This window comes from Tachyglossus aculeatus, chromosome 16 (genome assembly GCF_015852505.1).
Source record: "Tachyglossus aculeatus isolate mTacAcu1 chromosome 16, mTacAcu1.pri, whole genome shotgun sequence".
In the NCBI taxonomy this organism is placed as follows: domain Eukaryota; kingdom Metazoa; phylum Chordata; class Mammalia; order Monotremata; family Tachyglossidae; genus Tachyglossus; species Tachyglossus aculeatus.
In genome coordinates, this window is record NC_052081.1 from 12,775,730 (window position 1) to 12,791,157 (window position 15,428).

The 15,428-nt window shown below is 49.3% G+C and overlaps 1 protein-coding gene across 1 annotated transcript in view; it reads right to left on the minus strand.

Moving 5' to 3' along the window:
- Nucleotides 1-5,195: 5,195 nt before the first annotated feature.
- NMNAT2 (nicotinamide nucleotide adenylyltransferase 2) overlaps nt 5,196-15,428 on the minus strand; it is an 85,660-nt gene continuing 75,427 nt past the window's right edge. Inside the window, exons 8-11 of the mRNA XM_038758312.1 lie at nt 14,810-14,886; nt 6,892-6,993; nt 6,650-6,717; nt 5,196-5,544 (exon numbers count right to left, since the gene is read on the minus strand). Coding sequence (XP_038614240.1) covers nt 5,442-5,544; nt 6,650-6,717; nt 6,892-6,993; nt 14,810-14,886 — 350 coding nt within the window. The 3' untranslated portion in view covers nt 5,196-5,441. The remainder of the gene's footprint in view (nt 5,545-6,649; nt 6,718-6,891; nt 6,994-14,809; nt 14,887-15,428) is intronic.

Below are 15,428 nucleotides of genomic sequence, written 5' to 3' on the forward strand. Positions count from 1 at the left end.
AGTGCTTGGTACAGTGTTTGGCACACCGTCAAACTTAACAAATGCTACTTAGTGTTAAACTCCCAGCCCAGAAACAACAAAATGAGAATCTTCCTGCCCCCAAGGCCCTAACGAACAGGGCCAACACTCAGCTGTCAGGGATAGTTTCCTTCTAGCTTGCATGGAGCAAGGGGGTGGGCCAGGTGACTTTTGGGGTCTCCTTCCCTTCCCTGAATCTCTCATCTTTTTCCTGTGGGTTGATCCCAGACCCTTTCCCCTGAGGAAGAGAGAATTGTTCTGGAGGTCATTAGTGGGTGCTTTGAGAAGAGCCCATAGCATTATTTTGTCACTTTTCTGACCAAACGTTGCTGTTTATACATACGAAGTACATTTATAATACATATTTTTGTTAAAAGGTTGTCATAACTCTATTTTTATTTATATAAGGATATTTCTAAGTTTGCTCCTCTCCTATGATTTCCCAACCTGTATCTTATTTGACAGATACTATAGATTTTCTTTACATTGCTTATTTTGGCTTATGGGGCTTTCTGCATTCAGGGGAGATCATCAATAAAGGGTGGATTGTGCCCAACAGCTGTGGTTTCCCTTTGTCCAGGATTTGGTTCATTTACTCTCTCCAAGGGGAGGTAAGAGGAAAAGATAGCAGTGGTGAAGGGTTAGTAGGACTGAGTGGCCATAGGGGAATCAGGACTGTTAAGAGTGCTGGTTAGGTCCCAGATTGCTATCAGTTCACTGGGTCTGGGGACAGACTATAGAACTACCTATGACTGTTCTCTCGTCTGGAAAAATAGAAGTAATTCCTGAAGCCCAGTGCTTTTCCGAAGCGGGGCCCTCCCACCCATATATTAGCAGGACCAGAGGGGTCAACTTCATCAGGGGCAGGGTTTTTTTTGTGTGCTGGAATCTCAGCTCTGTCCATCCCACATCTCAGACAAAACCTGAGACCTTTCCATCAGGGTGAAAAAGACCCCAAATGGTGATGTCCAGGCTTGCCGGGTCTTTGGAACCTACCCCTTTCCAGTCCTCACCTTTCCAAAAATCCCTGCCCCTCTCCCGCCCCACTCTCCCAATGAAAAGTTGGTACCTATTGAGCAGAAGCATTTAGGGGGCTTCCCTGGAGGGAGCTGGCGCACCAAGGGGCAAAAAAAACCCCCAATCAATCAAAAGGGTAGGGGAACTCCAGAGGTAGGCAGAGGCCCAAGGGGCGCCAAGGGCAAACAACCAGCTCTCAAGCCTGTGGAAATCAGAGTTATGAACTGCTCCTTCCTGGAGCAGATATGAAGCATGACACCAATAGCATCATCTTATTTATTACGTAATTGAAACATTTTGCTGATAAAACATTTGTCCATGACCGTTTTTTAGCAACAAAAGTTTACTCAAAATATTTCACCGATGTGAAATGACATCAAAACTCGAACATATTCTTTAATGAATCTGTTTCAGTAACATAAAACTTACTGTTCAAATGGCAGATTCAATGACCAAAATGGAACCCTCCCCTGCCCCCAAGTCCCTCCCTCCCCCACTGTCTCCGGAGACCATTAAAACCAACCGTGTCCCGGCTGGCCATTGTGGCTTGGCCCGGAGGCCCAAACCACGGCTCATTCCCAACCAACTAGAACGGTTTTGACGGCAGTCCACTCCAAATGAAGGCTACACGGAAACCACATGGTGAGAATTTCACTGAGCAACTAGATGAAGGCAGCATAGACAAGACTAGTGAGACAGAGTATATTCATCTTTACCACAATGCTATGTTCCTAAGGCATTCTGTTCTAAACTGGAGCAGTTCCAAAACCCTTTTCCATGGCCATAATTTCTGGCACATCCTGTTTGCATTTGGGTTTGGGAATGGGGCTGTGGGAGGTCACCCTTCTGATCAATCCATTCTTTTTATTTATTGAGTGCTTACTGTATGCGGAGAGCTGTATTAAGTGCCTAGAGAAGAGAGCACACAACAGATTTGGTAGACGTGCTCCCTGCCCACAAGTAGCTGACAGTCTAGATTCCCTAAATTTTCTCCTGGGAGCCCAATCTCAAATGTGTCACTCCACTTCTCAACTCCTCAACATTGTGTTTACAGATGTGGGTGCGTGCCTGTGTGCAGCAGTGGAGGTTTGAATGATTTGTTAGGATATCGGTTTTCCATTTTACTCCTTCCCTCTGGTGACATTTTGGGAATGGAGAAGGATGGTGCCTGGCTTTCTATTTCCAGCAGGAAGAGCCTTGCAGTTTTTCTGAAATTGTTTGGGACTGGGAGAGTTCAGAAATACACACGTGTTCTGCTTGCCTAAAATGATCTAACTCCTGGGTCTGTGTATCAGTCATTAAGTAGAGAGAAATTTTTCATCCCTGGGTAAATCCATTAACAATATGAAGAGGTAGGCCACGGAGACCATCAATACTGAGATACCAACAACAGTAGCAGCATGAGCTCTGAGAGGAGACTTCCTAACAACATACCGTGTTTCTCTCTGTTCCTCCCTGCTTCCACCACACTCTCTCTGATTTACCTCAGGAATAGCCGAGAGGATCCTCTTTGGAAGTGCTGACACTTTTTCCCCTCACAGGCAAGAAATGCTGCAGGAAATCTGCTGCCAGACCCCTTCCCACACAGTGCCACCACCACCTTTCTGATCTCTTCTTCCTCATGAGGCTCCCCTGGCCCATAACTTCAGAGCAGGAGGTGGGGAAGGTTTTGTCTGGCCCAGATAGGAAAACACTTCTCGTGGCGGAATCCAGAGTTGCATGTCCTGGAGACCAGTCTGTTTTGACTGGCAGCTCCTAGTAGCTTTCCTATTATTCATATTAGTCCTGTCACGACTGGGCATGTCTATCTCATTAAAGGGCACGAGTTGTTTCTTTCCTTCCTGACACCTGATGACCTTTCCCATTCCCCTTCCCTGGCAGCATGCACGCACACACACACACACACACACACACACACACACACACACACACACACCACCACCACCCCCCCTCCCCACACCAACTATACCTTCTTTCTGCAAGCCAGTACATGGAATTTAGCAGGTCACTGAAGCCAGTAGGATCCTATTATGATAGAAATGTCCATGCAGAGGATGACCCCAATCTGGGAACAACCATATGTTCTGTTCCTTTGTCTTGCACCGGACTATGTCCTCCACACCTTCTGAAACTCCTGAGAGGACTTATTTTCTGCCCTTCAGTCCCTGCTTCAGTCTTTCAGCTCCATCCCACCCGCCGCATGGACCAACTTCAGCAGCTTCTCTCCCACCTTAAAGCATTTTCTTACTATCCTCATTCTCCTTTGCCACCAGGGCACAGGGACCCCTACCTCCTTGCCCGGGACTGCACAGTCCATACATATGTGGCCCAGGGAAAGACATTTTGTGTGGGACTGGGTGGAGTCTCTAAGAGAAGCAGAGAACCCAAGGAGTCCAATTGGGATCTGTGAGAGATAGAAGGAAGCCTAGTTCTGAGATTGGATCTTCCTTCTTGGATGGACACCAGTCTGCTCCCGTGCGATCCACAGGGGAGGGGAGGGGCCAGTGTCTCCCAAGTTGGCTGGGACCTTGGGCTCCTAGGAGAGGGGTGTGGGAGTGGAGAATGATACCTGCGCTCAGCTTCAGAAGCATTTTTGCCGGGACCAACGCCCTTCTTTTAAAGAGGAATACAGCAGGAAGCAGGCATGGTGGCAGGCACAGTTGGGGAAGCAAGGGTGGTTTGTTCCTTGGCAGGTAGGAGGAATAATGCCTGGCTGGCTGGGCTCACATTCCTTCCAGCCAGGGGCCAAAGGTGAACACAGGCTCTGAGATGAGACCCTTCCTCAAATGGGGCAGGACAATCTGAAAATGGAGAGTCACGGGCTCCAGCCTGGACAAGCCCATCCTCACCTCCCCCAGGCACAGCAAGAGATCCTGGGAGCTGATGCTTCCTGCTTCCACGGGGAGGAAGGGCTGGGGGAGCATGGAGAGGAAAGGCTGGGAATTAGGTAGTGAAGGAAGGAAGCAATTTGAATTCATGCAGTCAAATGGACTCCCCAAAGAGCCCGGGTCCCTGTGGAGGGCTGTGTGTGGGGAACTCACCTTCCCACTAGAAACTGATTTGCCTATTTTGCCATGCTGATACTGAACCCATTGAGCGCAGGCCTACAGTTACACTGTGAAGTGCCTGGCCATTAGCCAACAAAAGAGTCCCAAGGGAAGCAACCCCATGTCCTGACTACAGTGGGTGCGTGACCACCGAAACCCTGCAAAACATCATTCCACCCTGTTGGAATTGTAGTTTGCTTTTCTCCTACCACTTGCTACCCACAGGCACTAATTCAACACATGGGAAGAGGGCGGGAGAAAACAGGCTCTATGAGACCGAGTGCTCAAGGAACACTACTTTTTCCTGGCTCTCTTTGCTATTTTAAAAACGTTTACATTATCAGGATCTGGCCTGGTGCAGGCAGTCCCTTTCAGATTCAGCATGTTCCTAATGCATTGTGGGTGCTGAATAAATACTTGCTGATGGGACATTTCCAGCCTGTCCCCTAAAATCCGGTTCAATACAGCCAGAACACAGCCCTGCAGGATTTGTGGGTCACCATGGAAAGGACTGGTTTGGTTGGCATCCGAGGATGAGCAGTTATTTCACTGTTAGAGTAGGAAACGATCACTCAGAGAAATGAGAAGCCATCTGAAGAAAAGGTTCCAGTTCTTTCCAATGGCACCGCAATCCTAGACCTACAGCAATTTTATTTCCGACATCTGGAACCTCAGAGCTAAAATATCTCATCGCTGGCCAAAGGAGGACACCGTGATCATTCCAGCGGAAGGTGAATCCTGACTATGGCCCTGGCCAGTAGGGCTCCCAAAGTTCTGAGTGCCGAGGCCATTTGTAGTCACGCATTGCGTCAAGCAACACCAAAGTGATTCATGTTAAAAACTACCAGTGGAAAGGATCACGGACATGGATTTCATCCGAGTTCTATGAGGAGTGGAAAAAGGACCAGCCCTTTGTGATAAAGGGCATGCTGGGAAGGTGAGCACCAGGGCCACCACCCTAGAGCATGCTGGGAAGGTGGACACCAGAGGCACCTCCCTGAGCATGCTGGGAAGGTTGGCACCAGAGCCGCCTCCCTAGAGCATGCTGGGAAACGGACACCAGTACACCTCTATGGGTTGCACCCACTCCAAGAACAAGCAGAAAGGTTCTCCAAAGATGAACGCTCAATGGTGTGTTAACTGGAATATGCCATGGTTCTCTGAAGAGGCCTGCCCTTTGGGCTCAAATAGAGTCAGTGAATGAGGCGGCAGATCCCCGCGGGGGGACCATAGAAAGAGGAAGAAGAGAGGAAGAGACACAGACAGACAGACAGAGAGCAGTGTGATGGAGAACTGTAGGAGACTGGAGCCACAGGGCTGCGTTGCTGCAGTGCCAAGGAGAGGTGGGAGCAAGCAGATTTATCCCGAGGCGTTGATATACAGCTGGCTCTTCAGGATATAGTCAATGACGGGTTGGGACAGGTAGTCCACGACGTGTCCATCCCCATGTTGGAGAGCCAGTCTGTGAGTGAAGAACAGACAAGGTCAGAGAGTCCATGGAAGGAGAAGGAGAAAGGCCAACAGCAGGACCGTTGAAGCAATAGCTCCTACTGGCAGTCCCCTGTCACAGTACTCTCTGGAAGAGTGTGCCCGAGAAATAGGTGCAGACAGAATCAGAAAAACGCTGGCTCAAAGGACTCTTCTGAGGCCATCTAGACAACCCCCTGCCTTCCAGCAAGCCTCCCTGACCAGGGTGGATGTATGGATATATCCTGATCTTACAGACCTACATGGAAGGAGATTCTTTCACTTCCCTGGCCGCTATGGTCCAGATTCAGGGATTTTTTTTCTGTGTTAGTTAAGAGAAACACCTCCTGTTGCAATGCTTCAGATGTAGTTGTGTGCAGCCTGCAACTCATCAAAGGATTCTTTCCTCCTCCTTATGGCAGGACTGAAGACGGGACTGGGGAGATGCTACAGGAACTTGAATCGAATCCTTTTCTCCCAACACATTCAGTTGGAGACAATTCCAGTTGTATCCTCCCAATCTCAGCCTCAGAAACCAATAGTGAGGAGGGACTTCTACTTAACAAGCCAGTGAGGAAAAAGGCAAAGGCTTAGCAGAAGACTCAGAATTAAATCCTGGAATCCTGATCAATCAATCAATCAATTGTATTTATTGAGCGCCTACTGTGTGCAGAACACTGTACTAAGCGCTTGGGAAGTACAAGTTGGCAACATATAGAGACAGTCCCTACCCAACAGTGGGCTCACAGTCTAAAAGATGGCCAATCTTTCTCTTATCAGACTCAACTCCTGTTCCCCAGGGCCCATTCTCCAGGGCCACTGGCACATTGGCAATCATGGGCTCCATGGGTAGGCGAGCAAGTCTCCCAGACAAGTTATGGCTGCCAGCCTCCATGAGCACAATTTTAGAGGGGCCCCAAGCAACGGGTTCAGAGTTGATGGGGTTAGGAACTCTCCTTTCCATGTATGGGGCAGTCTAGGCTGAAGAAGTGTTTGGTTATGTTGTGTTTGCTTGAGGAGAGACAGAGAGGAGGGGAAGGCTAGCTGTGCTTTGAGGAGTAGTGATTCTCTGGCAGCAGGAGTTGATTGGCCTCACCCACCTGCTTTTGGTTGAGCTGACGATGGACATGGGGTGGTTGATGTCATCTTTCACCACGAGGATATTGTTCTGGGGAGAGAAGGCAGTCACACCCTCAGATCCCCAGGTTCCGGCTCCACCTCCAGCCCTCCCTACCCATTGAAGTTTGAGGACCCCCAGGCTTAAGGGTGGGGGCTGAGGAGTCCCTGAGCCCCTTGGCAAAGTAGGCCTGCCTGGATGTCTAGTCCCAGAGGGGGGACTCACCTTGTACTTGCGGAGTATGGAGGAGTGGTTCATGATTCGGTCTGTGTCCGCCGCATCCCGGGGCACCACCACGATTCCGAAGTCTCCAACGATCACCTCCATCTGGAACAACGGGCAGAGGGACGTTTTCAGGTATGGAGTCTCTACAGCCCCCAGCCATTCAACAAGCTTTACAATGGCTTCCCCAGGCAATTTCAGTCCTGGTGTTGGCCTGGGGAACTTCTCTGACTGGGCTGAGGGCTCAGGGAAGCAGCATGGCATAGTGGATAGAGCACAGGCCTGGGCGTCAGAAGGCCATGGGTTCTAATCCCAGCTCTGCCACCTGTCTGCTGTGTGGCCTTGGGGAAGTCACTTCACCTCTCTGGGCCTGAGTTACTTCATCTGTAACTGTGAGCCCCACGTGGGACGACCTGACTACGTTATATCTACCCCAGCGTTTAGAACAGTGCCTGGTACATAGTAAGCATTTAACAAATACCATTATTATTATCAGAGCATTGGCAGAGGTGAAGGGAGGAGGACTGCGCACACTTACTTCAAAGTGGGAGACAGTTACCCTGGTAAAACAGATCAGATGCCCCTCCACAGTCCCATTTCCCTCCATCATTAAGTGGGTTGCCTAGAGCGAGCCCCCAACAAACTCAATTGATTACAAATGGGTGACCTGCTTTGTGAAAAGGTAGTGTGCCTACTGGAAAGGACACAGGCCTGGGAATCAGCAGACCTGGGTTCTAGCCCCAGCTCTGCCTCCAGACTGCTGTGATCTCAAAGTAGTCACTTAACCTTCCTGGGCCTCAGTTTCCTCATCTGTAAAATGGGAGTGATAGTGGTTGCCTCTCCTTACCAAACAGGGATGTTGTGGAGACAAAATGAGATAGATAATGTTAAGCAGTTTTGGAAAAACAAAAATGGTAAACAAATCCAAGGTAGCCAGACCAGATTTGTACTTTCTTAACCGTTCTGGGTTGGCCGTCTTCTTGACTTCCTCCCAGGCGGGAGCATTCTCAGTCTGCCGCAAGGGCTTTCTCTGGGCCCTATTCAGTCCAGGATGCCCTGTTTCATCACCTAAAATAGATTCCAAAGTCACTTCCTTCAGCTCCCCAGTCAATGTCAAAGCCACTTCTCCATTCTGCATTTTCTGAGTTAACCGTGGGTTGTGAAGAGTCTGTTTCTCAGCTGTTGCTGTCACAGCTTGGGCCTTTCCTAACAAGATCCCAGGTAGGGAAGAATGCAGGTAAGAAACATCATGGCCTAGTGAATACAGCACAGACCTGGAAGCCAGAAGGACCTGGGTTCTAATCCTGGCTCCACCACTTGTCTGCTGTGTGACCTTGGGCAAGTCATTTAACATTTCTGTGCCTCAGTTACCTCATCTGTAAAATGGGGATTAAGACTGGGAGCCCCATGAGGGCCCTGAACTGTGTCCAACCTGATTAGCTCGTGGCTACTACAGTGCTTACTAAGGTGCCTGGCACATAGTAAGCACTTCACACGTGCCATGAAACAAAACAAAAACCAAAAGAATGCAAACCAATGCCCCTGCAGAAGAAAGCAGTCACACACACATGGGTAGAGTCTAGTGGCAACCTGGAGCCCTATAGCTTACTGTATGTGTTGGTTATGCTTTTTTAGGTGCAAAATGGGAGTTGGTACATTAACTGCATGCCTAAGGAGGATCTGTGGATCTGAGGGAGCACTGGCATTTGGTATTCAGAAGACAAAAAGCAGATAAGTTCTGAGTGAGGCCTGATGAAATCTGTGGTGCAGTCCAAAAAATTGTAGCCCAGCAGCTCCCAACTCAGATTCCTAGCGTAACTCTAGGTTTAATGGTAAGCCTGCTGTTGTTGCCTGTGTTGTGCAATATTGATTTACAACTGGATTCTGAGCCCAGGGTCAATGCTGGCTAGGAGCTGAGTAATGGGTTCTTTGAAGGCAATAAAACCTGTTCATGGGGAGAGAAGGGCCCTGAATGACAACTGAACTGCCTGGAAATGAGGTTATTAGAATCACTGTTGCTCCCCATTCAATATGGTCTGACCCACAGCCTCAATCAAGGGCTTCCTCAGCTCTTGCACAAGTTACACAACAGCCATGTTCACCCTTGGCTTTTATTCTACCTGCTCTGAGCGGCCTCTCTTGGGGCTGTAGTTTGGAGTTGTACGATTATCCCTGCACACTAGCTCACATTCCTCTGTCATCAGTGGCTTTCCTATTACCCTTCCTGAAGCCAGGGGACTGACCTCCCTGCCACTCTCCCATCTCTAGCAGCAAACAGTGAATCCTTCCATTAGCAACACTGACTATTCACCCAGTGTGTATCCTATTGCTACGGCTGTACAGATCAGACCACTGGACAGAGCCTGACTTTACCTTCTAAGGGTCCTAAGAGTCTCTAGACTTCTACAATGTCCTCAGGACAAAGTATTTGTTTGATCACCTGTATTGTTTCTGAGCTAAGGGCCAATTTGCACAGGTGGCCCTCCCTGTTAACTCTGAAATTCGGTTCACCTTGCCAGGTTGTAACAGAACCCCAACTGAGGGCTGGTTTGGATGTACTGAGACCTCAGTTAACAAGGAGATGGCAACTTTGCAGCTTTAGAGGAGGAAGCTGCCATTCTTAGGACATCCAAAAGACCCTCAGGAGTTGTGTTCTGCACATAGTAAGTGCTCAGTAAATACCACTGATCGATCGAGTTTTTTGTCCCCTGAGCCCATCTGCTTCCCCAGAGCTCTAAAAAGGGGAGACTCAAACTCAACAAACCCAATCCAGTTGTCTTGGATTGATATCTATTAGCCCCCTGCCATCTGATCAACAGGCCCAGAGTTTCCATGGCTCTCCTAGAAGCTTAACTCATTTAAACTTGTTAGGCTGGGCTGGGAGACAGTCAGAGGAGTCACAGTTGTGCTGCCTAGGTCAGTGGCCCTTGGTTTGACTGTAAACTGAGAAAGCTTTGGTTGTCTCCTCTCTTTTAACTTGACCGTTTAACTTCTGTGTCTTCCTCTGCAAAGGGCTTGGCCAGAGAGCTGGTTTCTTGTTCGGACAGAAAGCTGGAGGCTCAGGCCTGGCAGGGAAATGCTGTGTGGCAGAGACCCTCCCCTGGGGAGGAGGCCATCCAAGTTAGGGGGCGGGTGAGCCTGAGGCAATAGCCTCCTTGACCTTAGAGCCCCGGCAGGATCTGGGCAGTTTTCTCTTCCATCAGGACCCAGCTGTGCAGTTATATGACTTAGGCCATCAGTGTGAACTCTGCTGTTTGATCAGGGTCAAGGGTACTGCTTCAGGGGATCTCTTCATCCTCTCTTTAAATGGTCTTTTAACACAAAGTCTATCTTCCCCACCCTCCAAAAGGCTGCCCCCAGGCTTCCTCCAAGATTAGGGTGCAGGGAGGTGTCTGGGATTCAGGCAGTGATTGCATGTTGGCGCAGGAAGGAAAGGGGCCATAAGAGCCAAAAGACCCAAGACTTTTGGTGGAATTTGAGAAGCAGTGAGGCATCACAATCACCTCCTCCAAGGACTCAGCAGGCCTGCCTCTGGCCAAATGTAGCATTGTATGGAAATGAACAGAGGTTGAATTGTGTATTTTTAAGTCCTGGAGGAGACAGTGCCCTCTGAAGAATTTTTAGCTTCATTCATTCATTCATTCATTCAATTGTATTTACTGAGCGCTTACTGTGTGCAGAGTACTGTACTAAGTGCTTGGAAAGAACAATACAGCAATAAAGAGAGAAAATCCCTGCCCACCACGGGCTTGTTACTGTGCCAAGGGAGACAGGGTTGGAGAATGTGTGTGGTGTTGCGCAGTGGTCTTTGGAAGAATCGCCCCCTTTGTAAATTTTGGTGAAGAAAAAATTCCCCATGCATGTGTGTATATGGAGTCATTTAACACTTTTATTCATTTAAAAGCAGCGTGGCCTAGTGGACGGAGGACGGGCCTGTGATTTCTGAGGACCTGGGTTCTAACCACATCTCCGCCACTTGCTTGCTGTGTGACCTGGAGCAAGTCACTTAACTTCTCTGTGCCTGTTTCCTCATCTGTAAAATGGAGACTCAATCAGCTGTGAGCCCCATTTAGGACAGGGACTATGTCTCACCTGATTATTTTGTATTTACCCCAGGGCTTAGTTCAGTGTTTAGCACATAGAAAGTGTTTAACAAATACTGTATTATCATTTTTCACCTTAAAGCTTTTCTCTTTTTTCCTCTCTTTCCTTCCCCTTCTCCTGTCTTTCAGCTTGCTCAGATGATGATTATTATGACATGTTTTTACTGAATGCTTACTATGTGCTAAGCACTGGGATCATAATAGTATTTATTATCATTATTATGGTTTTTGTTAAGTGCTTACTATGTGGCAGACACTGCACTAAGCGCTGGGGTGGATAAAGCAAATTGGGTTGGACGCAGTCCCCGGCCCATGTAGGGCTCACAGTCTCAATCTCCATTTTACAGATGAGGTAACTGAGGCACAGAGAAGTGAAGGGACTTGCTCAAGGCCACATAGCAGACAAGTGGAGGAGGCAGGATTAGAACGCAGGTCCTTCCGACTCCCAGGCCACTTCACTACCCACTAGGCCATGCTGCTTCCTCTCTTCTGAGGTTATGAGCACCAATGAAAGGAGCTGTGGGGTGTTATTGGCAGTGCTCTGGGGGTACCTGAAGAAGGCTGTCAACTGCTTAGCCGAGTTGGGGTGGAGCTAGGCACGGATTAAAAACCCCGGACAGCACGAGGTTATGGAGCATCACAGTGGCCATGATACCCACGATCTTGTAAGTCTGGCTAAATCCAAAAAAGCACGAACTTGGGCAAGGTTTAGTCTTCCCATGAATTCAGGTGGAGGATTCCCCTTTGGGATCTTTAGAACCGAAGTGTTCACCAAAATGACAGCGATGCATTTGGCTTTCTGCTGGTCCACATAGCTCAGTTTGAGGGTGAGGTTCTTCTACCCATTGTCGTTCCTCATAAACATTTCTCAAAGTGGTTTTTTTCAAGGTCTACAGCTCAATACCTGGCTATGACCACAGATGTGAAAGCTCTAACATCAGGGCCCCAGCTGACCAGGTTTCAGAGACCTTCCAAATGTGGAACGGTGATCTGGGCACTGAAGGCCCTTCTGCCTAGCTGGCCGCTGGAGTCACCTGTGAGGATAAGGAGGTTATCGCCAAAGGGGCAGCTGGCCTGCCAGTGCAGTTTTGGGTCTCAGCCAGGATGCGAATAATGGAAATGACATTCCGTCTGGATTTCCATTCTCATCCCTGTTTTCTGGGAAGCCTGGGAGAACCAAACTCAAGTCACATCTTGAAGAAACAATCTCTTTCACACGAGGAGCAGAGACTCCCAGGCGGAAGCTAAGCCTCCCTCTTTGGGACCAAAAAATTCCTTTCTGGAGCTTATCAGCTCGGCTGACTTATCCTGGAGTGGACATATCCAGTGAGTTTCCTGGCTTTCGACTGGCTTGTCTGATACAGACCATCAGAGGCTGAATAATTGAGTGTTTGTCTTAGCTCCGTTTGTTCTGGGGCCTTGGGGCTTTCGTTCTGAGCAGACACTGCCAGGAGTATCTTCCTGTGTTTACTTCCTGTGGTGTGTTTTTTTTTTTCCCCTGGATCTCTGCAGAGAGGGGAAATGGGGAAGGTGTCTGCTTCCCTCAGGGAAGGCAGGATGACACTATTATCATGGGAGTGAAGACCGCATTTAGCAGGCAGCCATTAGCATCCCAATATGCCCCTGCTTTTCTGGATTTCTGTTTGAATGACTGGGGCCACTCCACAGGCCCCAGAGTTATGGAAGTGACAGGAAGAAATGAGCCATCACCCCTGGCTACAGCTTTTGGGAAGAGCTCCATGAATGGGCTTGAGGTTAGTAGTCTCTCTCTCTGGGCCTCAGTTTCTCCCACCTGTGAAATCGGTTAAAAGCATAGCTGCCAGAGAATATGGGCAGATTTCTGGAATTTCCAGCTGACAGAGGTTTCCGTTTCCACGGTTTCCACTCATCCCTTGATGAGAAGGACACCGGCAAGCCCAAGGTCTAGCTGGGCCTCTGTTTCCCCAGCACCAGGAGGGGCTCTTCGAGGCTCCCGGGGTAGGGAGTCCCAAGTTTGCACCTAGTAAGGATGGGTGGCCAGCTGGAATTTGCAAGGCTCAGCATTTCCTGAGCGCCAGTGGGCTGTCTTGGCTTGCCTCTGCCTGGGCTCAGAAAAGGCCGCTCACTGCTCTACCCTTTCATTACAGAAGGGTGGAGAGACTCCCATTTCACCAAAGAGCTGTTTGTACTAGCTGCTTCTCCCCTTACCTGGGTGTGTTTTCCAGACTTGGAAGAGGACTTCTGAGGCCTAGGGAGGGAGAGGGAGCCCTGGACCCTTTCCAGGGAGAAAACTTTCCTTCAGCCCTGATCACCTCTAGGTATTTCTGGCAGTAGGGGCATTGTTTCTCTTCCTTTCTCAGGGCTTCCAGATCTCTGGGACAGAGATGGAGTCATACATGTTTGCTTATGGCCCTAAATCCTAGCTAACGTGGTTTAATAGCTTTTATCCAGCTGCTGTTGGATAGGCTGGGCCTCCCCTCTCTCTAGCATGGGCCTCATCTTTACTTGAAAAGCCCATGTGTGTGGTGACTGCTTCCTCTGAAACGGGACGACAGTCTCTTGGGGAATTAGGTAACCCAGTTTTAACCTCTGCTGGGAATGAGCCACAGGGACAAGCCACATGGTCCCAGCTAAGCGGGGTGATGGAGCTAGAAAGAGCAAGGGCATGGGAGGCGGTAGACTAGGGTTCTAGTCCCAATTCTGCCACTGATCTGCTGTGTAATTTTTAACTGATGAGGGTATCAAGGCCTGTCTCTCCCAGTCTCCCAGCTTGGCTGGGAGGATGAACGGAGACCACTGTTGGGAAAAGTGCTTTGGGAAAATCTACAAATTTGGTGTCATTCAGGGTGTCAAGCTTTGCTTTGGGACTTGGAACTTCTGACATGAGACATTTCCAGCTTTGATCCAGAGTATCCCGGAAGGGTCCCATTTGCCTCAGTTACCGCATGTGTAAAATGGGGATTAAGACTGTGAGCCCCACCTGGGACAACCTGATTACCCTGTATCTCCCCCAGTGCTTAGAACAGTGCTTGGCACCTAGTAAGTGCTTATCAAATACTATTATTATTATTGTTCTTAATTATTAGAAACCCATCTCCCCACTGTCCCACCTTTTTGGTTTATCAACCCCATGGCAGGGACAAAGACATTAGTTCCCTCCTGCTGTTCAGCCCTGGGATTCCCAGCAGGCTCTGGCAGTCTCCACGGCCCAAACCATCCCAAGCTAATGGGTGCCAAATCCCTGGAAGGAGAGTCCCCAACCTTCCCTATCCTCCCTGAGGCCCCTGGGGAAAGCAGGAACCACTGTGTAGGGTCAGGGAGCAAAGCAGTAGGATAAGGAGGGGGGAAGGGATATACTGCTGAGCAGCGGGGACCCGCACAGCTTGCTGAGAGGCTCTGTCTGGCATTAAGACAGGGAATCTATTAGCCAGGACCAGAGCTGGGGGGTTCTGGGATGGACTGAGGGGTGTGCAAAGGGAAAAGAAGAATCTGGGTTCCAAGGAGGGTGGGGTGGGATGTCTGATTGTAATATATTAAAACAAACCAAAACACAAAGGCAAGGAGAAATCCCAATGGGAGATACTTTGTGAGTCAGCCGAATCTCATTTTTTTTCCAGGGGATGTGAGGGAAGGGGAGGAAGTGTATGATGAGAAAAGAAGACTAAACTGAAGGGGAAATTAGAGGCTGGAAGCTTGTTTTCCCTCTTCTCTTTCTTCCGTAAATGATACGAATGGATCGTTCTCCTGGGAACTGAAGTCCTGGCAGATGAAATCAGAGAGAATCTGGTGGGAGGTGGGGGAGGGAGAGGGATCCTGTCCCACAACAGAATTCTACTCACATCTGCCTCGTTCCAAAGGCCTGGAATACAGAAGGACTCCAGCAGGTCGCTGCCGCACAGCAACAAGATGCGAAGCTCTGAGGAGAGGAAGCAGAGACTGGAGAGGGGGCAGGAGCCATCCTTCAAAACACCCTCCCTGACTAGAGCAAGAACTCTTGGCCTCCCTGCCCAATGCCAGTCCCCCCAGCACTCCTGGCTACATTCAGGGTGGGTGTGTGGTCACCCGCATTGCTGCTTCTGAGTTGGTCACCCCAAAAGTCTGAAAAGGTCAACACAATTTGTGTTTGCTGATGACTCTTCCCTGCAATCTTGGCTCTTGAGAAAAGCTGTGTCACTGCAGCTCCAATGTGCTTTGCTCACTCTCACCCTTAGAATTGGAGTGTGGGGAAGGCTGCTTCTCGTGCTTACTGGAAGAGGGAAAGGGCCAGGAAGAACCAATCTGATTTCTCACCTCTCCCGCCCCTCCCTTCTGCCGCCACATCTCACTAGCCCTTGGAAGATCTGAACGCCATTTGGATGACCTACTAGAGCGGTCGTTTATCCAGTTTTATATTGGACCATCTGGGTTGTCATCTGGCACTGGAAGACTTTATAACTGGAATTTTTATTTTCAGGGCCC